Raw genomic sequence first — 25,262 nt, forward strand, 5'->3', positions numbered from 1 at the left:
TTTGAATATTATACTCAGATGTTGCACTGCGAAGGTGTCTTGTATCCCATTCATGGGCCCTTGTCCCTTGGCAACCGCATCTGTGAAAGGTGCTTTTGCTAGAGCTTTAAGCAAAGGGATTTACCACGGAACCGATTATGTTTGCTAGGGATTTTGGACGTACAATTTGGTGAGGGTTTTAAGGATTAACAATCAAGTTTGGGTTCGATTGGAAGAATTAGGAGGATAGTCTTTGTTGCTTTTTTTTCTTCTTCTATTCAGGCTTTTCGAGACAAGGTGTCTCTAATATGATCGAGGAATCTAAAAGAACAATCGACCAAAGCACGCTAAAGCACCCGTGGTTTGTACATGTCTACTCGTTTTGGTAAGTTCGGAACACATGCAAGTTCATATCGGGTTATTTTACTAAGGGAATTAAAGACATTTGATGGAACCAACAAGTGTTCACTTAGATGGCGGCAAAATTTGCTCATTTTCTTGCGGTCTTGATTTCAAGCGTGCGCGAGCACTCCAAAAGTAAAAATCCCAAATGTACAAGATCGATACGGAGGAGTGCACTCTTAAGATTGTCCGGAGAGGTGGACTTGATTTGGGAGATGGAATTTTTGGGATTTGTGTAGTTGGTTTTATATGAAATTCGAGGATGTGTAGTGAATTTTGTCCACTCTTTGCAAAATGGACCATTTGGACCAAATTGGCTAGTTAGGTTTGACTCTTGAAAATATTGGTCCGATTTCCGATTTCTAAAAGTGGAACCGATGTCTCTGTGATCCAAAATATTTGGATCACAAGAAAGGGGGAACTTAGCATACATGCCCTAACCAATCTTTCATTATACAACTCCATCCATCACCATTGACTAGGACAATTAAATGAATTTTCAAATTAGAGTTACATTACACGTTCTCCATTAATAAAGAAAATTTCTTGCAAATAGTATTTCAATTGGCATGTCATAAACTTGGATATTGCGCATACTTATTTTTAGTTAACTTTTCATGTAGGTGATGTTCATATTTATAATCAATGGATAATATATATAGGTTTAAATCATAGATATTCATTAGGGTGGCATCCATTGAAAGCTCGCAAGCAATAGAGTCCAAAACCATACAAAATAGAAAGATGGCCGGACATTGAACAAGGATCATCTCCCTTAGCTCCCTGAGTTCCCAACTTCCCAAGGTGACCAAGAAATTACTATTTGACAACCATATTTCCTTCAAATTCAAAACCTCCCCCTCTCTCTGATGGCCACCGTTACTTCTGAGCTGATGACAAAACCAGACCATCCGATCGACCTCATGTTTGACCTCGATGAAGCTCTGACTCCGGTGAATCATCTATGCTTCTGCCATCGGAAGGCGAGGTCGGAAGTGGCAGTCCCGGTGATGGAAACGGTTCACGGGATCACGGTGGCGACGGCTGGTGCTTGTGCGGTGTGCATGGAAGGCTTCGGCAATCCCGAGAGCGGCGAGGAGGCCAAGCAGGTGCGCTGCTGTGGCCATGTCTACCATTCGACTTGCATAGCGACTTGGCTCTCTCTCTACAGCTCGTCCTCTATGGAGGTGCGAAATCCCCCCAAGAACCAACACCAAAAGTGAGTTCGATTGGCAAAGCTAGCTAATTGATTAGCCTCTTTTACCATCACTTAATTGATTTATTCTAGAGATTGAGATGGAAATACATGGTATGAGACGGATGCAATGACGTCTATTGTTCCTCCCATTAAGGTTGAAATCGCGATGGCATTCTTGTATCAGCTCATTTCATTGTTGTTCATATTTTATAATGTAGAGTGCCGATAAAAGTGTAGGAATTAATGCCACTTCCGTGCTCTCGATGAGCATGCAAGCAATTCATATGATTCATGGAGTATAATTGATGCAGTTCATTGAGTTAGTATTATTAGAATATCTCCTCATTTGAGACACAAGCCCTTGCTAACCTACGGGTAGATCTGTCCAAATGGGTCATAAGCCTATTTCTTAACTGATAGTTGATTGGTTGAATTGTCATATAAATCAATCATGTATTAGTAAATGTGTTATAAATTAGTTTAAAATAATAAATTCAAAATAATATTGATATTAGATGGGTTCTTGACTTATTTAGACTCAGTACATTTCTATGACTTTTCTCCACTTTCTGTCACCCTTTATTCGATCTCGTGCTCGCTCACTTTGTGCTCTTATCCCATTTTGGATTTAAGTTTTTTTAAATTAGTTTAAGTGTTTTGGTAATATAAATCAAATTGAGTAAAGATCAATAGATTTATATTATAAAAAAAATGCATCAATTTGAATTAGGCCATTTTTGACAAATCTCAAAATCCTACCTAACCTGATTCCACCTATCCATTCAATGGTTCCACCCACGAGCACACGTGGAGATGTGCTTTTCGGAATTTGATGGCGCACTGAGATCGATAAAGCACGGTGTTCAAAATGTCAAAACGGTCAACTTCACTGATTAATTTGCTGACACCACATAAGATAGTAGACGAAAAAATGCTTTGAAATTTATAGAAAGCATTGAAATGTGCGACGAGGAAGTCACGTGACTTGTTGTCAAAACGATAATGTCGCGCCAAATATCCTTGCTGTCTTTTTTAAGTCATAGACGCCGTCGTTTTCTTCTTCTTTTTCAACCGTCCCCTACTCCCTCCATCACCTACCAGCAACTCAGTCAGAGTCCCGTCCTCCTTCGATCGTCGTCAGTCGTCGTCATCATCGCTGCGAAATCACACGGGCGAACGGACGGCGATCTCAGCAAGCGAGCAACGACCTGCCAGGCGGAGCGGCGTCGGCGAGCATGGACGACGCGAACGCCGTCGAAGCTGCCGGAGTTCCGACCTCGGCTCTCAACCGCATCGATCTCTCGAGTTCCGATATCCAACAGTCGGCGTCCCTGCTCAAACAGGTCTTCGATTCTCTCGAGTTTTTCTGATATTCCAATTCGATTTCCGGTGCCGAAACCGAGGAAGCTAAGGTTTTTTGATTCGTCACGACGCTGACGGATGAATCCGATCCGCTGGCCTCAGGCATGCTTGGATTCTGGCTTTTTCTACGTGATCAATCACGGAATTAGCCAGGATTTGATGGAGGAGGTCTTCGCCCAGAGCAGGCGGTTCTTCGGCTTGCCTTTGAGTGAGAAGATGAAGCTGTTGAGGAACGAGCAGTACCGTGGCTATACTCCTCTGTTCGATGAGGTCCTCGATGCTGCGAATCAGATTCAGGGTTTGTGTCTGACGAATTCATTTGTTCCGCTTTTCGGTGTCAGATTACTGAAGGTCTTTTCTGCTTAAAGCTGATTTAGATGAATAGCTGGTGATTTTGATAGCTTCGTGTAATCAGCTGGTGGCTGGTGGTTGAGTAGCAACTCTTATAGAAAAGGAAGATGCAATTAGTTAGTTATTATTCCTGGTTGTAATTATATTCTGGGAGGAGTGAGGATACTTCATCAGAGCTGACACAGAAATAGGAGCGAGTTGTTTGAAGTGCTAACACGAAACCATGAACAATGCAAGGAGGATTTAGATGAAACTTGTTAGTATTTATATGGTTATAATTTTTAGAAGATCGGTTGAGTAGTAATGATTTCATTGACATCATATAGGAGATTATAAGGAGGGATACTATATAGGAACGGAAGTCCCAGAGGATGATCCTGATGCGCAGAAGCCTCATCTTGGACCAAATCTCTGGCCTTCTGAAGGTAACCAGTTGCTTAATATGATATCTGTGCAACTTCAAACTGTTGCTGGTGATATGTACTTATTTTGGTTTCACCGTTGTGTTTTCACTAGAGTTATTGCCAAGATGGAGGCAGACGATGGAGATATTTCATAGTCAGGCATTGTGAGTTTTTGCTATAGATGATAAAGATCTATGGACATTAAATTTTATTGTGAGTTGCAAGAGGCGAAAGATTATTCCATCTGAGTAAAAGATAATACGGAGATGTTCCATTTCTCTTAAGGGAAATTTGGGGCTTTTCCAATATCCCAATAGTCACCATCTTCCCCTTCCACTTGTGTCAAATTGTGCCAAGTTCTTTTAATGCCCCAGGGGGGTTAAATTGCCCCTGACTGCCAAACTGCTGATGCTCTCCTGGGCTCTTATCCTATGTTGGCCAAGGTGTAAATCTCTTCAAGTTATTTGTAACTGCTGAATTAACAATTTCTAGGAAACTCTGCTGCAATTTGAATAAAATAATTTTAGCTGTTGAGATTTACTATTAATCACACTAACCAAGAACCTCAACTCAAGTGTCTACTTCTTATATTGGTAGGGCTGATATTGTAGTCACAATTTTCATTGCATAGGATCTCTCAAACAGTTGACTTTTTGATCTGGTTATATCTCAAGAGTAATGCCTAGATGATCTATGTGGCAAGATCAAGTGCAATCTGTTGATATAAAAAAGTGATGGTAGTTAATCTTGGTAATTTTTTGATTTGTAAATATGCTCATCAGAAATGTGGTGAAAGTAGTTGCAAGGATCATTGCTCTAGCACTTGATCTGGAGGCTGATTTTTTTGACAAGCCAGAAATACTCAGCAAGCCTATTCCGATCTTGCGCTTGTTGCACTATGAAGGTAGATTTTTACTTCAGTGAACTACAAAATAAGCCTGACAAGTCTTTCTTCTAATCCAGTTGATATTCCTTTAGGTCTAATCTCTGATCCCTCTAAAGGGATATATGGAGCTGGGGCACATTCGGACTTTGGGTTTATTACCTTGTTGGCAACAGATGACGTGCCGGGTCTCCAAGTATGAAATATTCTCCTATAAAACTGTTGGTGCAGACTCTATGCATGGTTATAATGCAGGGAACTTTTTAAACTTATTCAGATTTGCAAGAACAAGGATGCTAAACCTCAGGCATGGGAATATGTGCAACCTTTGAAAGGGTAAAGCCCAACAGAACTTGAGATGAAGATGTTCGAGATCTCATATTTAAACTAAATTGAACACTTTTGGTAGAAGCCATTTTGTTAGGATTTACATTCTAGTGATTTGTGGATTACTAATTTAACTTGGACTAACTTTGATTTTATCTTGTACTTTTTTGATTTATTGGAGCATGTTCATGATAACATTTTCCCCTTACACGCATGATTGGAAGATTACTTCATGCTGGTGTTGAGTGGAATACTACCCCTGGACTAGTCACAACTTTCTGACAAACATCGTTGTTTGTCTGACCCTGATCTGCTACTATAGTTCTTGTTCATACAAAGGCAATGATATGCCAGTTTAGAGAGAAAGTATTATTGTCAGATGGGTGATAAAAATTAGTTCCAACTTAGAAATTTAGAGAGGTGCCCTCATCCACTTCTCCTTTCATATCTGCGATTTGCATCTGTATAAGTATTCATCATAACTTTGATTAGTTCAATCCTTTTGATGATGACCCTCCCTCCCTCCCTCCCTCTCTCTCTCTCTCTCTCTCTCTCTCTCTCTCTCTCTCTCTCAAACACCGTTGCACACACTCACATGATGGTTTTCCACCATTCTTTCTTGGTTAATCGTTTGCTGGTCCAATTATTAGAACATGTCTTACGACATATGTCCAGTTGCAAGAAGTTTGAGAGGGAAAAATTTCGGAAGAGAATATGTCATTGCTCAAGCATGTTTTTTATTCCGCATAACTTTTTGACAGAGCATAACAATCTCACAACAATCCTGAAAACTAACATTCTTTCCATGGCTATTTGGTACAGAGCGTTCATAGTGAATCTTGGTGATATGCTAGAACGATGGAGCAATTGTATTTTCAGGTAATATGCTTTAATAGAAGTCTATTCAAATAAATTGGCATGGGGAAAGCTTGAATATGAAGATTGGAGATTTTCTAAAGCAAGCTACTATAGATTGGTAACCAGTCCCAAACTCCACCAGTTCAGCTGTACCCTCTTGGCTCTTGTTGATATTAGTAGCCCATTAGTAGTGCAAGAGCATCTACTCTTGACATTGCCTAATTACTGGCTGAGTTGCCTCGGGAAGAAAGTCCAAGTTAAACACAGTTGTTGAATTGGAATGCTATGTTGATGACCTGCATTACTTTCTACGCAGAGTCCACTTTGTGAATGATAAACCATAAAAGAATTATCCTAGCGTTTTTGTTATTATTGCTCTTATTGGTCAATTTTTCGATATCAATCCTTGTATGTGTTCTGAGATTGCTGACCACAGATAAGGCTTAACATGCACGGTCGTCATGCTTGAGAACGTGTTTAGTGATATAGGAAATGAGCTGTATAGGTGTCCTGTAGTTCTCCATAATTAGCAAGTTCATTCTCTATTCTTTTTTTAAGTATTTGACTTGCTGCTTTTTCGCTTCTTTTTGTCAAATTTATACTAATCTATATATATATATTTTGGCTTTTGCAATCAGGTCCACGCTCCATCGAGTTATAGGGAATGGTCAAGAACGGTATTCTGTATGGCCCCTCTCTCTCTCTCTCTCACGTCATCTTTTGGAAAATTTGGCAAAAGCCATTGAAGCTTTGTCGAGTCTGTTGAAAAAAGTCCGATTGGTTGATTAATAGGAAGAGCAGTGTATAAAAGTCCGATTGGTTGGTTAATAGGAAGAGCAGTGTATAATTGAAGCCAATCTGGGATAGTTGTAGGCTGATTAAAAGTGGTCCTAGGTTTGAGATCACGTTCTAGTGGCAAGTCAGTCGAGCATGTGATTAAACTCTTGGGAAATTCCTCTCAACTCGAAACTATCTTCAGGAATAATGCACATTTATTTCTGCAAAAAAAGTCTAATTGTTTTTATTCCCTTGTTAGCATTATTCGTCCATTACCTTCTCTTTTGTTGATGAGTTTTTTTGGCTAAAATCTCTGTTAAAAGTCCTATTTATGCTCATTTTCTCACGGAATGCAGATTGCTTTATTCCTGGAGCCTAACCACGAGTGTCTCGTCGAGTGCTTGCCTACATGTATGTCAGAGGAAAATCCTCCCAAGTAAGCTGTCTTCCGTAAATTAGTTTCTTCCCTATATATCATCAAGATGTCGCTATTGTATTTCCCACGTTGTCAAATCTCGGCCCTAAGATCTAGTTCTTCTCTTCCTTGATTCAAATGACGGACTTTATGCGTTTTGTTTGAGTGTCGATGCTCTGCTTTTTACGTGATTGTCGAAGTGGATATTGCATTACCAAGGATCATCCAAACTCATATGCTTGTGCTTGGACTTTTCGTTTATGTTAAGAGGACTACATCTAAGTTTTTTTTTTTGGTAAGAAGTAAGAATACTACATCTAAGTTTTAACTCCATTTTCATGAAGAAAAATGTTTATACGGAAACTAGGCATTGACCTGTCCCTGATTTGATCAATTGATACAATCGATTGCGTGCTTGCATTGTGTTTGAACCACTTCGCGTGGGGATCTTGGTGTTGTATTTATCATAGCTACTCCAGTAATTTACCTTTTGGTTTTTTGATCGTGACTCCAATAGTTGTTAGACATGGTGCAAATTAGCAAATTTACACCAGCAGCATCGGATCCTATACTAAATTTCTTCAAATTTGATCCACGTGCAGGTTTCCTCCCATCTTATGTCAGACCTACTTGGCCCAAAGATACGGCGATACTCATGCTGATTTAGATGTATACATAAAGGAAGGAGTCTAGAGTTTGCCTGTGAGGAGCTGGAGCCTGTCAACCAGCACTCGCCCGAAGTAGGGGGTACACTTCGAGAGCTCGTAAAGAAGTGCATGATGAGCTTAGAGAAGAGCATCGAATGGGGTACACGCGTGTACATACATATGCACCCACAACTAATAATCTGCTTATGTTTATGCATAGAAGTAATAGTTCAGCGGCTTCAGCCTTACTTTGGTCTTCTTGCCTCCATGATTTGGCTCCTAAATTAGCAGTTTGTACATGTAACTCTTTAAGAAAGGAAATGAAATGGAGACGCCATGCATATTTCTTGGCACCGACTTTCCTGTGATTCCACGGACGGACAGTTGCTTTTTTACGATAGTTTCAGCGGATTGGACTGTACATGCAACTTTTGGCATATTTAGCAAGATTTTTTGGATGAGGTAGGCGTGTCGCTAAGCCTACGAAGGATAGAAAGTATGACGGGCTAAGACGAGGAGAGAGCAAGCATGTCTGTGTGGGTGGGACTAGGAGTAGCATTAGCAAGGGCACAAACTGAGATCGTATGTCGCTTTAGCTGCTACGCTGGCTGCTACTTTCTAAGAAATCTTTCTGATCTTTCTCAAGGGCGGAGTAGGTCAGTCCCTTCTCGAAGTCCTCCTGTGACGCTTGACTAGCTGACGCTTCCGCTACGTAAAAAAAGAGAAACAAGCGCTGGAAACAGAACTTCCGACAAGAACCTGGCTATCTCTTTAGCTCTTTGTTCTCAATGTAGGTGGAAAATCTCCCAAGATAGTGAGATAGACAGTTAAATTAGCAGTTACCAAGTTAATTATACTCTTCTAGCTTTCTTGTATTCTAAACAGTTAATTGATTATGCAAGAGATTAAAATGGAAATATTTTGTGGAAACAGATGCTATGACATTCATTGTTCCGCCCGTTACGTTCGAAATTTTGACAATCTTGTATCTAGGGATGATTGGTTGTTGAGTGGGTTGATTCTCGACTTGAAATTAGATATCCACCTCGTGATTCTAGCTTTCGAATTTTCGAGACTGGGAATTGAATCGGTCATTTTTGGAATTGTTGCTTCCTGATTTTGCTGGTTTCAGTTCTATTTGTGAATTACTCCTCTTTTTTGTGTTAAAAATCAAATTCTTATAATAAATTGTAAGAGTTGCACTTTTTCACTTAGTAACATATTTGATGAAATAATTATGTTATTGTTTATTCACAATGGAGACCATGATTCATTTCTTAGTTCAACTTGAAAACTGAAGTGGTGGAACCTATTTAACTAGCGGTTCCAGCCTTAGAATTGGGAACTGAGCTAGTTCTAGATTGGTTCTAAGTTCATGGAACTGAGAACTATATCAATTCTCCCTAAAATCGGCCTTAAATTGATCGGTTTAGATCAATTCAATCCGATTCTCGGATTGAATCAGTCTCGGTGCTTACCCCTACTTGCATTGGCTCACTCTACTATTGTTTGCATCATGTAACATAGAGCATTAGTTAAAGTATAAAAACTCATGCAGTTTTTGTACTTTTGGCGGGCATGCAAGTAATTCATATGATTTGTGGAATGCAATTGATATGGTTCATGGAGTTCGTATCGTTCAAAAGTCTCTTCATTTGAGATGAGGTGTTAGTCCGAGGAGTAATAGAAAATGGAATAGCTCTCCAAGAATCTATGATTTTCTTAGCCATTCAAAAATGAAATATCATAAGAGTAAATTAAAAAGAATAATCATGCATGTAAATATGACTATTATTTAGGTTTTTCGAATTTTAGGAGCCGTTTGCTTTGTAAAAATTGAACAAATTCAATTTGTAGAAAGCATTAAGACAGGGGAAGAAGACGTCACTCAATCATCGTCGGTCGTCATCATCACCGTGAAATCAGTCAGGCGGACGGGACGCGAGCATGGATGACGCGAACGCTGTCGACGTTGCCGGAGTTCCGGCTTCCGCTCTCGACCTCATCGACCTCTCGAGCGCCGATAACCGACGTCGGTGTCCCTGCTCAAACAGGTCTTCGATTTTCCAGCCTTTTTCCGCTATTTTCAGTTCGATTTCCGGTGCGTGAAACCGAGGAAACGGTTTCCGAGTTGAGAGGGACGCTGACGGATGAATCCGATCCGTTGGCCTCAGGCGTGCTTGGATTCCGGCTCTTTCTACGTGATCAATCATGGAGCCAGCCAGGATCTGATGGAGGAGGTGTTCGTCCAGAGCAGGCGCTTCTTCGGTCTGCCTTTGAGCGAGAAGATGAAGCTGTTGAGGAACGAGAAGCATCGAGGCTACACCCCTCTGTTCGATCAGGTCCTTGACCCTACAAATCAGATAAACGGTTTGTCTCTGATCATCCCGCTGAAGATTTTACTGCTTAAAGTGGACATAGATGAATAGCTGGTGATTTCGATGGCTGTAATCAGGTGGTTGAGTAGCATTTCCTAGAAATGGAAGATCAATTAGTTATTATTCCTAGTTTCGGTTGCATCCTTGGAGAGAACTGCCACAGAATTAGGAGTTTGAATTGCTAACACATGACCATGAGCTAATATTTCTGTTAAAAAAGATTCTACTTATGCTCATGTTGTCATGAAATGCAGATTGCATTTTTCCTGGAGCCTAGTCATGATTGTCTCATTGAGTGCTTGCCAACATGTATGTCAGAGGAAAATCCTCCCAAGTAAGTTGTCTTCTGCACATTAGTTACTTTCCTATATATCAACAAGATGGTGCAATTCTACTTCCTCTCTTATCAGTTCTCAGTCCTAAGATCTAGTTCTCCTCCACGATTTGAACGAGAGTTCTCCTTGATTTGAGCAAGTGTCTTTACGCATTGTGCTTGAATGCTGGTGCTCTGTTTTGAACATGCATGTTGAAGTGGATATTGCATATCCAGGGATCATTCAAGCCCTGTAAAGAGGACTGCATCAAGTTTAACTCCATGATTCATGAGGAAAAAAATGTTTGCTCGTGAATTAGGCATTGACCTGTGGCAGATTTGATCAATTGATACGATCAACCACACGCCTGCATTCTCTTTAAAGGGTTGGATCCTTTTCGCGTGGGGATTTGGGTACTGCGTTTAACATAGTTGCTCCATTAGTGATTAGACAGGGTGCAGATTAGCAAATTTACACCAGCATGGGATCCTGAGTTTGTTCAAAATTGCATCAATGTGCAGGTTTCCGCCTGTCCAATGTCAGACCTACTTGTCTTGAAGACTCCACGATACTCATGCTGATTTAAATGTATACAGAAGGGAAGGAGCTTAGATTTTTCCAGTGAGAGTGGAAGCCTGTCAAGCCGTGTTTGCCCGAAGTAGGGGTATGCTTTGAGAACTTGTACAGATGTGCCTAATGAGCTTAGAGACGGGCATCCAATGGGGTACCTTTATGTACATGCATATGCATATACAGCCAATGATCTGTCTATGTTTCTTGATGGAAGCAATAGTTCAGTCGCTTCTGCCTTATTTTGCTCCTAAATTACCAGTTTGTACATGCAACGCTTTGAGAAAGGAAGTGAAAAGGAGATGCCACACTCATGTCTTAGCATCGACTCTCCTGCGATTCAACGGATGGGTCTGTCAGCTTTTTAACGATAGATACGTAGATTGGATTGTACATGCAACTTTCTGCGTACTTGACGAGATTTCTGGACGAGGTGGGCGTGTTGCTAAGCCTACAAAGGATTGGAAATTTTGAAGAGCTGAGGAAGAGAGACCAAAAATTTCCATGTGGATGGGACTACGAGCAGCATTGGCAAGTGCACTTACCGAGATAGTAAGCCACTTTAGCCACGTTAGCCGCCACTTGCCAATAAATTTTCCTGAGATGTTTCTAAAAGATATATAGATCGTAAGTCATTTTTCTGACCGTTCATTATGGAGAAGTTCATCTGTTTTGCATTTGTTGATGTTTTGTTGGCTTCCCTATTGATGTTTCGCCAGATTGGGCAAGGCGAAGGAACGGGTATTATACTTTTACAATTTAAAGTCACCATGATACACACAAAGTTCGCGTAATTTTCTCCATCAAACATGAGCTTCATAAAATTATTATCTTTGACATATTTTATTTAAATTAATAAATGAAAGGATGACAAAAATCATATTAAATATATTACGAGTCTAATTAGACCAACTGAAAGTTGTGGGAAGATATTTCACATTAATTAAAAGTGATTTAATTAAATCAATTGAAAGTTCAAATATGACATGAAGCATGGACAAATTTTGACAGACTACTAATAACATTATCTCTTCCAATAATATGAACTTTCAATCAGTCAACTTCCCACGAGACACTTGATATTGCCCCTACGGGAAGGTTACAATAGTTATCACAAAACCTTTTCACATTTGTGCTTTGGAGCAAACCTTCTCACATTTGTGCTTTGGAGCATGATCCAAAGTTCCATTTGTACTCACACAGAGTTGAAAGCAAGTGTGAAAGTATAAACGTGAAGAATGGACCATAGACATGATTGGGGGACATCATTTGATAGTTGGTTTTTCTTTACATTGTTTTATTTTTTATTTTTTTGATTGAGACAACCATTTGGTAGGTTTTGGTATTGAACATTAAGAATATGTCGAAATTAGCGAATCGTCTATTGATGCAATTGAAGGAGACTCTAATAGTTATGGAGGAGTTCATCTATTTAACATTTGTTGATGTTGTTGGCTTCCTTATTGATGTTTCGCCAGATCCGGGCAAGGGCGAAGAAACGGGTATTATAATTTTACAATTTAAAGTCACCATGATACACACATAGTTTGCGTAATTTTCTCCATCAAACATGAGCTTCATAAAATTATTATCTTTGACATTTTTTATTTAAATTAATAAATGAAAGGATGACAAAAATCATATTAAATATATTACGAGTCTAATTAGACCAACTGAAAGTTGTGGGAAGATATTTTACATTAATTAAAAGTGATTTAATTAAATCAATTGAAAGTTCAAATATGACATGAAGCATGGATAAATTTTGACAGACTACTAATAACATTATCTCTTCCAATAATAGGAACTTTCAATCAGTCAACTTCTCACGAGACACTCGCTATTGCCACTTGATATTGCCCTTGCGAGAAGGTTACAATAGTTATCACAAAACCTTTTCACATTTGTGCTTTGGAGCAAACCTTCTCACATTTGTGCTTTGGAGCATGATCCAAAGTTCCATTTGTACTCATGCAAAGTTGAAAGTAAGTGTGAAAGTATAAACGTGAAGAACGGACCATAGACATGATTGGGGGACATCATTTGATAGTTGGTTTTTCTTTACATTGTTTTTTTATTTTTTATTTTTATTTTTTGATTGAGACAACCATTTGGTAGGTTTTGGTATTGAACATTAAGAACATGTCGAAATTAGCGAATCGTCTATTGATGCAATTGAAGGAGACTCTAATAGTTATGGAGGAGTTCATCTGTTTAACATTTGTTGATGTTCTGTTGGCTTCCTTATTGATGTTTTGCCATATCTGGGCAAGGGCAAAGGAACGGGTATTATAATTTTACAATTTAAAATCACCATGACACGCACGAAGTCCGTGTAATTTTCTCCATCAAACATCAGCTTAATAAAATCGTTGACCATGACATATTTAATTCAAATTAATAAATGAAAGGATGACAAAAAAACATATTAAATATATTACTGATCCAATAAGACCAATATAAAGTTGCGGGAAGATATTTCACATTAATCAAAAGCGATTTAATTGAATAGATTGAAAGTTTAAAAAGTCCAAAAGTAAGTGTGAAAGTAAGTGTGAACGTGTGAATGTGAAGAACGGGCCATAGACATGATCGAGGGACATCATTTGATAGTTAGTCTTTCTTTACATTGTTTTCTTTTTCTTTTTTCTGATTGAGACAAACATTTGGTAGGTTTTGGTATTAAACGCTAAGAATAGGTTGAAATTAGCAAACCGTCTATTGATGCAATTAAAAGAGACTCTACTCATTATGGAGAAGTCATCTTTTTAGCATTTGTTGATGTTCTCTTGGCTTCTCAGTTGATGTTTTGCTAGATCTGGGTGAGGACGAAGGAACGGGTATTGTAATTTTACAATTTAAAGTCATCATGACATGCACAAAGTCCGCGTAATTTTCTCCATCAAACATCAGCTTAAGAAATTTTTTATCCATGACATATTTCATTTAAATTAATAAATGAAAGGATGACAAAAAACATATTAAATATATTACGGATCCAATAAGACCAATTCAAAGTTGTGGGAAGATATTTGACATTAATCAAAAGTGACTTAATTGAATTGATTGAAAGTTCAAAAGGTCCAAAAGTAAGTGTGAAAGTAAGTGTGAACGTGTGAATGTGAAGAATGGGCCATAGACATGACCGAGGGACATCATTTGATAGTTAGTCTTTCTTACATTGTTTGCTTTTTCTTTTTTCTGATTGAGACAACCATTTGGTAGGTTTTGGTATTGAACGCTAAGAACAGGTCGAAATTAGCGAACTGTCTATTGATGCAATTAAAAGAGACTCTACTCATTACGGAGAAGTTCATCTTTTTAGCATTTGTTGATGTTCTCTTGGCTTCCAAATTGATGTTTCGCCAGATCTGGGTGAGGACGAAGGAACAGGTATTATAATTTTACAATTTAAAGTCATCATGACATGCACCAAGTCTGCGTAATTTTCTCCATCAAACATCAGCTTAAGAAAATTGTTATCCATGACATATTTCATTTAAATTAGTAAATGAAAGGATGACAAAAAAACATATTAAAGATATTACGGATCCACTAAGACCAATTCAAAGTTGTGGAAAGATATTTGACATTAATCAAAAGTGATTTAATTGAATTGATTGAAAGTTCAAAAGGTCCAAAAATAAGTGTGAAAGTAAGTGTGAACGTGTGAATGCGAAGAATGGGCCATAGACATGATCTAGGGACATCATTTAAAAGTTAGTCTTTCTTTACATTGTTTTTTTTTTTTTTTTTTTTTTTTGATTGAGACAACCATTTGGTAGGTTTTGTTGTTGAACACTAAGAACATGTCGAGATTAGCGAACCATCTATTGATGCAATCAAAAGAGACTATACTCATTATGGAGAAGTTCATCTTTTTAGCATTTATTGATGTTCTCTTGGCTTCCAAATTGATGTTTCACTAGATCTGGGTGAGGACGAAGGAACGGGTATTGTAATTTTACAATTTAAATTCATCATGACACGCACCAAGTCCGCGTAATTTTCTCCATCAAACATCAGCTTCACAAAATTGTTATCCATGACGTATTTCATTTAAACTGACAAATGAAAGGATGACAAAAAAACATATTAAATATATTACAGATCTAATTAGACTGACAGAAAGTTGTGGGAAGATATTTCACATTAATCAAAAGTGGTTTAATGGAATCGATTGAAAGTTCAAATATGACATGAACATTGGATAAAATTTGATAGACTACTAATAACATTATCTCTTCCAGCAATAGGAACTTTCAATAAGTCAACTCCCCATGAGACACTTGATATTGTCTTTGTGGGAAAGTCACGACAGTTATCACAAAGCCTTTTCACATTCATGCCTTGGAGCATTGGTCCAAAGGTCCATTTGCATGCTCACAAAGTTGAAAGTAGGTCTAAAAGCGAAAATGTAAAGAACAAGCCATAGATGTGATTGAGGGACATCGTTTGATAGTTAGTCTTTCTTTACATTATTTTCTTCCCCTATTTGAGACAACCATTTGGTAAGTTTTGGTATTAAATACTAAGAACATGTCAAAATTAGTGAACCATCTATTGATGCAATCAAAAGAGACTTTGTTCATTATGGAGAAGTTCATCTTTCTAGCATTTATTGATGTTCTGTTGGCTTCCCTATTGATGTTTCAACCCGTCATCTGTTCTAGCAACTTCACTGATCAAGAGGCTCTCCTCCACTTCAAATCGATGATGGAAGTCGACCCAACAAACACCATCAAAGGAGGCAATTGGACCGTGGAAGCAAATTTATGTGAATGGATTGGTGTCGTTTGTAGCAACCGCAGGCACAGAGTCATAGCTTTAGACCTCTCGCACATGGGCCTCCAAGGAAAGCTCTCTCCCTACCTTGGGAATCTTTCTCTCCTGGCTTCTCTTGATCTCCGCAACAATAGTTTTTATGGCATGATTCTGACAGAAATTGGCCATTTACGTCGCCTCAAAAAACTTATACTCGAATTGAACCAATTCGAAGGAAACATTCCTCCTATCTTAACCCAGTGTCAAAACCTTGAAGTCATGTCACTTGCGACAAACAGGCTAACGGGCGGCATACCAAGAGAATTTGGCGTTTTCACTAAGTTGCAACAGCTGAATCTTAGCTCAAATGACTTACGAGGTCAAATTCCAAGCTTCCTGGGCAACATATCCACATTGCAAGTCATTAAATTGGCCAATGCCACTCTCACAGGTTCGATTCCTTCAGCACTTTTCAATAGATCGCTCACGTGGGTCAATTTGAGGGATAATTATCTCTCTGGAAGCCTTCCCTCCGATCTTTGCTACCGCTGGCCTAACATTCAGATTCTTTCACTGCGTCAAAATCAATTCAGCGGCCTGCTACCAGAGACGCTACCCCAATGCAAAGAGCTTATCATATTGTGGTTGTCATACAATTGTTTTCAGGGAAGCATTCCTCGAGATATAGGTAGCTTGCAAAAGCTACAAACGCTCTATATTTCTGTTAACAACTTGACTGGCACGATTCCTCGAACCATCGGTAACTTGTCGAGCTTGCACAAACTAGAAATAGGAGTTAACCCCATTGAAGGGGAGATTCCGAGTGAGATTGGGAATTTGGTCGATCTGCAATCACTGGTCCTTAGGGAAAATTTGCTAATTGGCGAAGTGCCTCAAGAGGTTTTTAATATTTCTTCGCTTCGAATGCTTAATTTGGTGGACAATTCCCTCTCCGGAAGCCTTCCCTCAGGTAGTGATCTAAGCCTTCCGAATTTGGAAGAACTATATCTAGGAAGCAATGTCTTTGGCGGCAACATCCCCCTGTATTTCTTGAATTTTTCGAACCTAATCCTTTTCGATGTCTCGAAAAATCAACTCAGCGGACCCATACCTACGGGTTTGGGCAACTTGAAGAACCTTGAAGTCTTTGGTATTCGGTCTAATCAGCTAACAGGAGAGACTTACGGTTCGGAGCTCGGTTTTCTCTCTGAATTATCTAATTGTCCATCGTTGTAAGTCTTGGGGTTGGAAGGCAACCTGCTTCGTGGCTCCATACCCAAATCTATCAAAAACTTCTCCAGTTCCCTACAAATTCTAACTGCTTACAATTGTCAAATAAGAGGTCGTATTCCCGAGGAAATAAGTTTCTTGAAGAGATTGACTTGGCTAGATTTGGGCAATAATGCTCTAGACTGCAACATCCTATCATCGATAGGAGGACTAGAAAGTTTGCAAAGGTTGTATCTTGACAACAACCATCTCGAAGGATCGATCCCTGATGAGATATGCAATTTGACAGGTTTAGGAGAGTTGCTGCTCCAGCAAAACAGGATATCGGGATCAATCCCAAATTGCATTGAAAACCTTAGCAGCCTTCAAAAGTTTCTCATAAGCTCGAATAACATGACATCGGTTATACCATTTAGTTTGTGGGGCCTTCAAGAACTCATCTTCCTCAATTTGTCACTCAATTATTTCAATGGAGGACTACCACTTGAAGTAGGGAAGATGAGAGCTATAGTGAGCATCGATCTTTCTTGGAACCGATTTACTGGTGCCATACCAAGTTCCATCCAGGAGTTTGAGAGCCTTGCTTCTCTCAACTTGTCGAGGAACTCTTTTCAAGGATCAATACCGCAATCAATCGGCCATCTCAAAGGGTTGGATTTCCTCGATCTCTCCTACAATGAGTTATCGGGCATGATACCTGAGTCCATGGAAGGACTTGCATATCTGCAAAATGTGAATTTGTCCTTTAACAAGCTATCAGGAGAGATTCCTAATGGCGGGCCATTTGGAAATTTCTCGGCTCTCTCTTTCATTGGGAATGAAGCACTTTGTGGAAATGAGATTTTTCAAGTCCCACGTTGCAAGGTAAATGGAATGAAATCATCAAGGGACAAGCGGCTCCATATACTATACATTATTGTGCCGATTGTATTAGCTATACTTCTAGTCCTCATCATTTGCTTGTTTAGAAAGCGTGGGAACACTAGTGAAAAAGCTTCAATTTTGATGGAGAACTTGCCTAGAAATGACCACCCAATGATATCATATCGGGATCTTTGCTTGGCTACTAACAACTTCAGCGAGAGCAATTTGCTCGGAGAAGGAAGCTTTAGCTCTGTATATAAAGGGACTCTGGCCAACGGGATAGACATCGCGGTCAAAGTACTAAATCTCTATATCGAAGGTGTTTTGAAAAGTTTTGATGCAGAATGCGATGCTTTTCGTATGATCCGACACCGCAATCTCGTCAAGGTGATCAGCACCTGCACGAATGCCAATCTAAGAGCTCGGTGTTGCAATACGTGCCTTGTGGGAGCTTGGAGAAGTGGCTATACTCCGACAACCACAACTTGGATCTCCATCAACGAGTGAAGATAATGGTCGACGTCGCAATGGCAATCGAGTATCTCCACCATGGCCAACCGGAACCCATTGTGCACTGCGATCTAAAGCCTAGCAATATTCTTCTAAGTGAGGACTTGGTCGCACAAGTCTGTGACTTTGGAATTTCCAAGATTTTGGTTGAGAACAAGCTTGAAACACAAACCCGAACTCTCGGCACGATTGGTTACATTGCTCTAGGTACATTTGTCGAATATTAGCTAATTCAAGCCTTTGATTGCCAATATAATGGTATAATGTAATACAGATATGTTAGCACTCGTTTGCCTCTTGATCTTATTACTAATGTCCCAAAAAGAAATAGATCAATTGCCAATGTTCTTATGTCTCAAACTATGATGCTTGCAGAGTATGGTTCGGAAGGTAAAGTCACGACAAAAGGAGATGTATATAGTTTCGGCATATTGTTATTGGAAGTTATTACTGGGAAGCCAACTGATGAAATGTTCAATGCCGATATCAGCTTGAGGCAATGGGTAGGTGCATCAATTCCAAATAGAGTACTTGACATTGTGGATAGCAAAATCCTTCGCACGAAACATGAAGATCCAATGCTTTTGAAATTCAATAGCATAGTTTTATTGATACTAGAATTAGGACTAGAATGTTCAAAGGACTTGCCCGAGGAAAGAATGGACATGAAAACTGTTGGGGTTAAGCTCAACAAGATCAAGTTGTCACTTCCTTGACAAAAAAACAAGGCTGAGAGTAGCTTAGAGAATTTGAACATAGCCTTTTCATATTTTGTACTCAATAATTTCATTTCTATTGCATTGTGTGGACTACTCTGCAACATAGTTCCTAATCTTCTTTTAAGCTTTTTGAATCAAAGGAAAACAATTCAAAACGTGACTAGATTTGCAACTGAGAATCTAATTCATGTCCAACTTCAGAAGGTGTAGCAGCTGCCATGTTCTCTAAGTAAAAACTTCGTTTGAGAGTTGGTAGATTTGCTAGTGACAAACATTGTTTCCTTGAAGCTTGACTTCTTCTCGCGTCATGGTCAGCACAACCCATGACCCTTGCAGCTCGGCAGGGCAAAGCCTTTCCAGCCCGCATGCCAAGCTTGGGCCCAGTAGCTGTTTGGACCAATTTCAACCCCTTTTCTATTTTACAATTTTCCTTTTATTTTTACAAAAAAGATACTTATAATTTATTTTAATCCAACAAAAGATTATTTTAACTTTTCCATATTAAAATTGTAAAGCAAAATCAAACTAAATGGAATAGACAGTAAGCTTGGCCTTAAAAAAGAAAAAAAAGAAGAAAATAGAGTTATCATGCCTGCATTACACACCTATACAATCATCTTCATTCCCTATGCAATGTCATAATGGATGGTAATAAGACTATCATTTCAATTGCATGGAGAAATAAAGTATCAAAACTCATTTTCTTATTGTTATAATTCTTTTGAAGGCAAACATCAAATAATATCTTCTTATTCTTTCAATGATTAAAACAAGCATTTATTCAAGGGCCTTATAGAAACGATGAAATATAACATGCTTTTTCTTTTGTCTATTATCTCTTTCTTTGGCTAGTTTTCCATTGTTCTCTTTCAAGTTTAATTACATTACAATATGAGGGCTAAATGGGAAATCAAAAAGTGAGATAAAACCCATTTTTGAGTTAAATATATAGATGAAGGGCAATTTTTGTTTTGATCGGCAGAAAAAAAAAACGTTATACCATAGGAATATGATTAAAAACTTATTACCATTGTTTTTTTCCTTGAAGTACACGTAGAATGATTTGAGGTCATCACTTCCAGTGAATTTTACGAGAAATATCTTTGTTAGTGGCGGACTTGGTGCCTCCTAGACGCCTGTCCCACATGATGAGTTGTCAAAAGGATAATGTCGCGCCAAATATCTTTACTAACTTTTTTTAAATTCAGAGACGCCGTCGCTTTATTCTTCTTTTCAACCCTCCCCCACTCCCTCCAATCACCAGCAACTCAAAATCCCGTCCGTCTTCGATCATCGTCAGTCGTCGTCATCATCGCTGCGAAATCAGACGGGCGAACGGACGGCAATCTTAGCAAGCGAGCAACGACCTGCCGGGCGGAGAAGCATCAGCGAGCATGGATGACGCGAACGCCGTCGAAGTCGCTGGAGTTCCAACCTCGGCTCTCCACTGCATCGATCTCTCGAGCTCCGATATCCGACAGTTGGTGTCCCTGCTCAAAGAGGTCCTCGATTCTCTCGAGTCTTTCCAATGTTCCGATACAATTTTCGGTACCGGAAACCGAGGAAACTAAGGTTTTTCGATTCGTGACAACGCTGGCGGATGAATCTGATCTGTTGGCCTCAGGCGGGCTTGGATTTTGGCTTTTTCTACGTGATCAATCATGGAATCGGCCAGGACTGAATGGAGGAGGTCTTCGTCCAGAGCAGGCGGTTCTTCGGCTTGCCTTTGGGCGAAAAGATGGAGCTGTCGAGGAACGAGAAGCACCAAGGCTATACTCCTCTGTTCTATGAGGTCCTCGATGCTGCGAATTAGATTCAGGGTTTGTGTCTGATGATTTCATTTGTTCCAGTTTTTTCGGTGTCAGATTACTGAAAATTTTGCTGCTTATAATGGATTTAGATGAACAGCTGATGATTTTGATAGCTTCCTGTAATCAGCTGGTGGCTGGTGGTTGAGCAGCAGCTCTTAGAAACGGAAGATGCAATTAGTTAGTGTTGGAATTCGTGTCGGTGGAAGACGACTTACCTGATTCTGATGCGCAAACAGCAATTAGCCCCAGAACGAACGTTGAATTGCGGATGAATCACGAACAAAAACACTTCACTTTGGTCTGAATGCAATCACGAGGAAAACACCCGATTTTCATAGCGTAAATGCCAGTTGTTCTTTGTAAAAGTGAAATGAAATGCCTTATTCTTTGAAGGAAAGGGAGAGAAATTTTGGTGCGAATGATCTGCCAACACTTCCAACGGTTGTGTTTGGGAGGCTTTTATACGTTTTCCTTCGTACCCCTCCATTAGTGTCTTTCCATCATAACGCATCAAGACGAAACGGTGCGTTCCAATTGCACCCCATCATGGACGTACTAGCTAAAGCACAACATCTCTCACTTGGACATGATGGGCTTGATAGCACTCTATCAAGAATATAAGGCAAGGCGTTCAACATTCATCAACTTTACATAACAATTCATACTGGCAAGTAAGCCGTGCGACCAGTGAGTACACTTGCACTTGGGAGCTCAAATTATGCACCTGTTAGGGATGACATAATGGCTACAACACCGAAAAGAAATAAATAATTGATATCTCACAGTGCCTCAAACATATTTTGTTACATCAATCCAAGTATACCTATCCCTTAAAGGCCATACTTGACTATTCTAAAAAATACCATGTACTTACAATTATATCCGCAACCATAAAAGGGCGATATAATTAGTCGACCAGTAAATACATGTGATAGATGTAAAACAATAATAGTTTTCCTTTGCACTCATGTCTCTCTCTATTTCAGAATAGTTGCTTTCCTAGACACGTCCCATAAGGCTATATCTATTCATGACCGCCGGTAATATGCTAAAGTAGCAACTTTGATCTTTCACTTTGAGAACATAATCAAAAGTAACATAGGGCACAAACTTGAGGTAAATTATAAATTACCTCAATGGCTCACACGATGAATAAATAGGAATAATTTTACTCAAATTCCCTTGTCGATTGTATAATGTACATGTAGTATGAATTACATGTTATAGTGGATTTCTCTTTCTATAAGAGCATATGTCATTTATCAAATATATCCACTATATTGATCTTAACCTAAACATAGTCATGTGCTTCTCACGTACTCATGTTTAGCCTGAGTGCTATATCAGCTCGATTTCTATAGTGCCCAATTAAGTACTCGCATCCGGCATCATTCAGGCATACATGATTGTGGGACTATCATGTTCGGTCTTGTTATAAACAAATCACAGACCTCATCTTGACTCCAATCAAGGCGACATATTTTATGTACCAAACTTGCTCTTCAGCATTCATTTGTACATAATGTCTCATCTTAATGTGCTATTTAAAGCACTTGAGGCGATTGCTCGTGTAAGTGAGCCAATCTTTGCCTGCTGACATACTTTTTAATAATATATGTGTGTAGTGCTTGTCTCATACTGTATTCATACTTATTGATAAAAACATCAAGTCACTAATAAACAAACAAGTACAATACATATGTTCACAAATACATAAACCAACGATCATTTACAATAACACATGTCACATTCTACGCAATCCCAATGACGTCCTATGGGTCAAGAATATGTCTCTAGGAATAGCCTTCGTAAATGGATCGGCAACCATTCTATTGGTTGAAATATATTGTAGGATCACTTCTTTCTGCGCTATTATATCTCTTATGAAATTGTTCTTTATGTTAATGTGTGTTGTCTTTCCATGATACTTGGGATCCTTCACATAGGCAATGGCTACTTGACTATCGCAATAAACTACCACCGGTCTTGGAACCTTAGTGACAGTGGCTAAAATTTCTAAGAAACGTTTTAGCCATACTGCTTCTTGCACTACGGCAGAACATGCAATAAATTTTGCCTCCATCGCAAATGAAGGACATGGGAAAAGTTGTAATTGCTACGATGTGCTTCAGATAAAATATCATCTCTAAGCTCTACATCGTCAGGTACAACCAAACGTTCACGAAACCTCAATACCCCATCATCAAAAACTTGAAAATCAGCCCTTCTTTTATCGGTATCCTCTTGAAGAATTTTCTGTATGTCTAGATTTGTCGGTTGGAGTTGCTTGATTCTGACCTGCACATCCGGTTCAAGTTTGAGGGCGGCCATAAGACTCGAGAGGTGGCCTACCTCAAATTTGAACACCGAATCTCGTACTCTTTCGATTAAATTCCATTCCTTAATCAGTATATGAGCCACTGAAGACTTTGACTCAAAGTATTGGCGACCTTATTCGCCTTTCCTAGGTGATATAGAATATCACAGTCGTAATCTTTCAGCAATTCCATCAATCGGCGCTGTCTCATGTTCAACTCCTTTTGAGAGAACAAATACTTGAGACTCTGATGGTCTGTGAAGATCTGAAACTTTTCCGCGCATAAGTAGTGCCTCCAAATCTTCAACACAAATATGATAGCTACGAGTTCTAAGTCATGCGACAGATAATTCAATTCATGAGGTTTCAACTGCTTGGAAGCATATGCAACAACCCTGCCATGTTGCATCAGCTATAGATCTTGAATCCTCCAGGGCCAGATGGAATCGTTAGCACAAGTGCGGTAGTCAGCTTTTCCTTTAGCTCTTGGGAACTACGCTCGCACTTATCTGACCATACAAATTTCTCTTCTTTCTTTAGGAGCTTTGTCAGAGGCGACGTTAACGATGATAACTCTTCCACAAAACATCTGTAATAACTTGCTAACCCCAGAAAACTTCTTATCTCTGTCATTGTCGTCGGTCTCGGCCATTTGATCACGGCTTCTATCTTGCTCGAGTCGATGGAGATTCCTTCCCTGGAAATGATATGACCTAAGAACGCAACACGAGTCAACCAAAACTCGCATTTGCTAAACTTAGCATACAACTGATGAGTTCTTAAGGTCTGAAGTACTACTCTCAAATGATTCTCATGCTCTTCATCACTTCTCGAATAGACCAAGATGTCATCAATGAACATGATCACAAACTAATCCAGATATTCCTTGAACACTCTGTTAATCAAATCCATAAAGGCAGCTGGAGCATTCGTCAACTCGAACGGCATCACTGTAAACTCGTAATGACCATATCGGGTACGAAATGCCGACTTAGGAATATCCTCCTTCCTCCTCAGCTGATGATATCCTGTCCTCAAGTCGATCTTCGGGAATATTAACGGCCCTTGCAGTTGATCAAACAAGTCATCTATCCTCGGCAATGGATAGTTGTTCTTGATCATTACCTAATTGAGCTGCCAATAGTCTATGCACAAACGCAATGAACCATCTTTCTTCTTAACAAACAGAACTGGTGCTCCCCAAAGTGATGCACTAGGACGAATAAATCCCTTATCTAGTAATTATTGCATCTGCACCTTCAATTCCTTTAACTCAGATAACGCCATTTGATGAGGTGCCTTTGAGATCGGTTCTGTCCCTAGTGCTAGCTCAATTACAAATTCAATCTCTCTTTCTGACAGTAACCTTGGCAATTCTTTTGGAAAGACATCTGGAAACTCCCGTACCACTGCAATATCTTCCATTCTCAGCTCCTCAACTGTCGTATCTACGACAGTTGCTAAGTATCCTCGGCAACCCTCGTCTAACAAACGAGCTACTTCGGCGGCGAGATTAAGGAAATCGAAGGTCCTCATTGATTCCCAACAAACTCGAAGCTTTTACCCCCCAACGGGTCAAATTGAATCGCCTTGTGATAACAGTCCATTTTAGCTCGTTGATTGGTGAGCCAGTCCATGCCAATTATCAAATCGAAATCATACATGGCTAGGATTAACAAGTCAATTTTCCCCATTCGCTCACCAATCTCTAACTTGTACCCCGAACATCCCAAATCAGCAATAACTTTATCTTTCAAGGGTGTAGATATGCAAATTGCCGACTCCAACAATACATGACTCAACCCTAGCATCCTAACATATTGCTCGGCAATGAAGGAATGGGTTGCTCCCAAATCAAACAAAGCATAAGCAAGTTGGTCGTTGAGCGAGACCGTACCTGTAATCACGTCAGGTGCAGCTTTTGCCTGACCTTGTGTAATTGCGTACACGGTGCCCTGAACTGGAGGTCTCTGCTGTCCTCCTTGCAGTGCATTCTGAGGGGCATACCCTCTTATCTGTCTTATCGGTGGCGGCGGCGGCAACTGAGGTTGTCCTCTTTGCTTCCTTAGACAATTTCTGACCATATGGCCCTACTGACCACATTCAAAACACGCACCCGTCCTAGCTAGGCACGGTGCTGTCCAGTTTCTTCTCCCACAAAAGTGACACGCACCAACACTAC

General features: G+C 39.6%; 2 protein-coding genes across 4 annotated transcripts; both read left to right on the top strand.

Annotated features, from left to right (window-relative positions):
* Positions 1 to 2,664: 2,664 nt before the first annotated feature.
* LOC104440319 (2-oxoglutarate-Fe(II) type oxidoreductase hxnY) lies at positions 2,665 to 8,520 on the top strand. Of its 3 annotated transcripts, none has more exons than XM_039308813.1 (11): positions 2,665 to 2,922; positions 3,044 to 3,239; positions 3,619 to 3,717; positions 3,809 to 3,860; positions 4,479 to 4,600; positions 4,675 to 4,775; positions 4,857 to 4,915; positions 5,729 to 5,785; positions 6,403 to 6,441; positions 6,898 to 6,977; positions 7,559 to 8,520. In XM_039308813.1, exons 1-11 carry the CDS (start codon positions 2,815 to 2,817, stop codon positions 7,621 to 7,623), a joined length of 978 nt encoding a protein of 325 aa, XP_039164747.1. In that variant the 5' UTR covers positions 2,665 to 2,814; the 3' UTR covers positions 7,624 to 8,520. The 3 variants fall into 3 exon arrangements, with proteins under 3 accessions (XP_039164747.1, XP_039164746.1, XP_039164745.1); XM_039308812.1 differs by having other exon boundaries at positions 4,699 to 4,775; positions 6,403 to 6,448; XM_039308811.1 differs by having other exon boundaries at positions 2,667 to 2,922; positions 6,403 to 6,448.
* A 6,938-nt stretch (positions 8,521 to 15,458) lies between these two features.
* LOC104432082 (LRR receptor-like serine/threonine-protein kinase GSO1) lies at positions 15,459 to 18,230 on the top strand. The gene is made up of 2 exons (XM_039309912.1): positions 15,459 to 16,861; positions 16,970 to 18,230. Exons 1-2 carry the CDS (start codon positions 15,459 to 15,461, stop codon positions 18,228 to 18,230), a joined length of 2,664 nt encoding a protein of 887 aa, XP_039165846.1.
* Positions 18,231 to 25,262: the final 7,032 nt, after the last annotated feature.

This window comes from Eucalyptus grandis, chromosome 3 (genome assembly GCF_016545825.1).
Source record: "Eucalyptus grandis isolate ANBG69807.140 chromosome 3, ASM1654582v1, whole genome shotgun sequence".
NCBI classification, from domain to species: domain Eukaryota; kingdom Viridiplantae; phylum Streptophyta; class Magnoliopsida; order Myrtales; family Myrtaceae; genus Eucalyptus; species Eucalyptus grandis.

What these genes read in the sequence shown, in the direction of transcription:
- LOC104440319 (XM_039308811.1), top strand. Translation starts at nt 2,815, where the DNA reads ATGGACGACGCGAACGCCGTCGAAGCTGCCGGAGTTCCGACCTCGGCT. An exon ending in AAATCTCTGGCCTTCTGAAG is followed by an intron (nt 3,718 to 3,808) that starts GTAACCAGTTGC and finishes TGTTTTCACTAG; the next exon opens with AGTTATTGCCAAGATGGAGG. An exon ending in TCAGAGGAAAATCCTCCCAA is followed by an intron (nt 6,978 to 7,558) that starts GTAAGCTGTCTT and finishes ATCCACGTGCAG; the next exon opens with GTTTCCTCCCATCTTATGTC.
- LOC104432082 (XM_039309912.1), top strand. Translation starts at nt 15,459, where the DNA reads ATGGAGAAGTTCATCTTTCTAGCATTTATTGATGTTCTGTTGGCTTCC. An exon ending in TTATCTAATTGTCCATCGTT is followed by an intron (nt 16,862 to 16,969) that starts GTAAGTCTTGGG and finishes TTGTCAAATAAG; the next exon opens with AGGTCGTATTCCCGAGGAAA.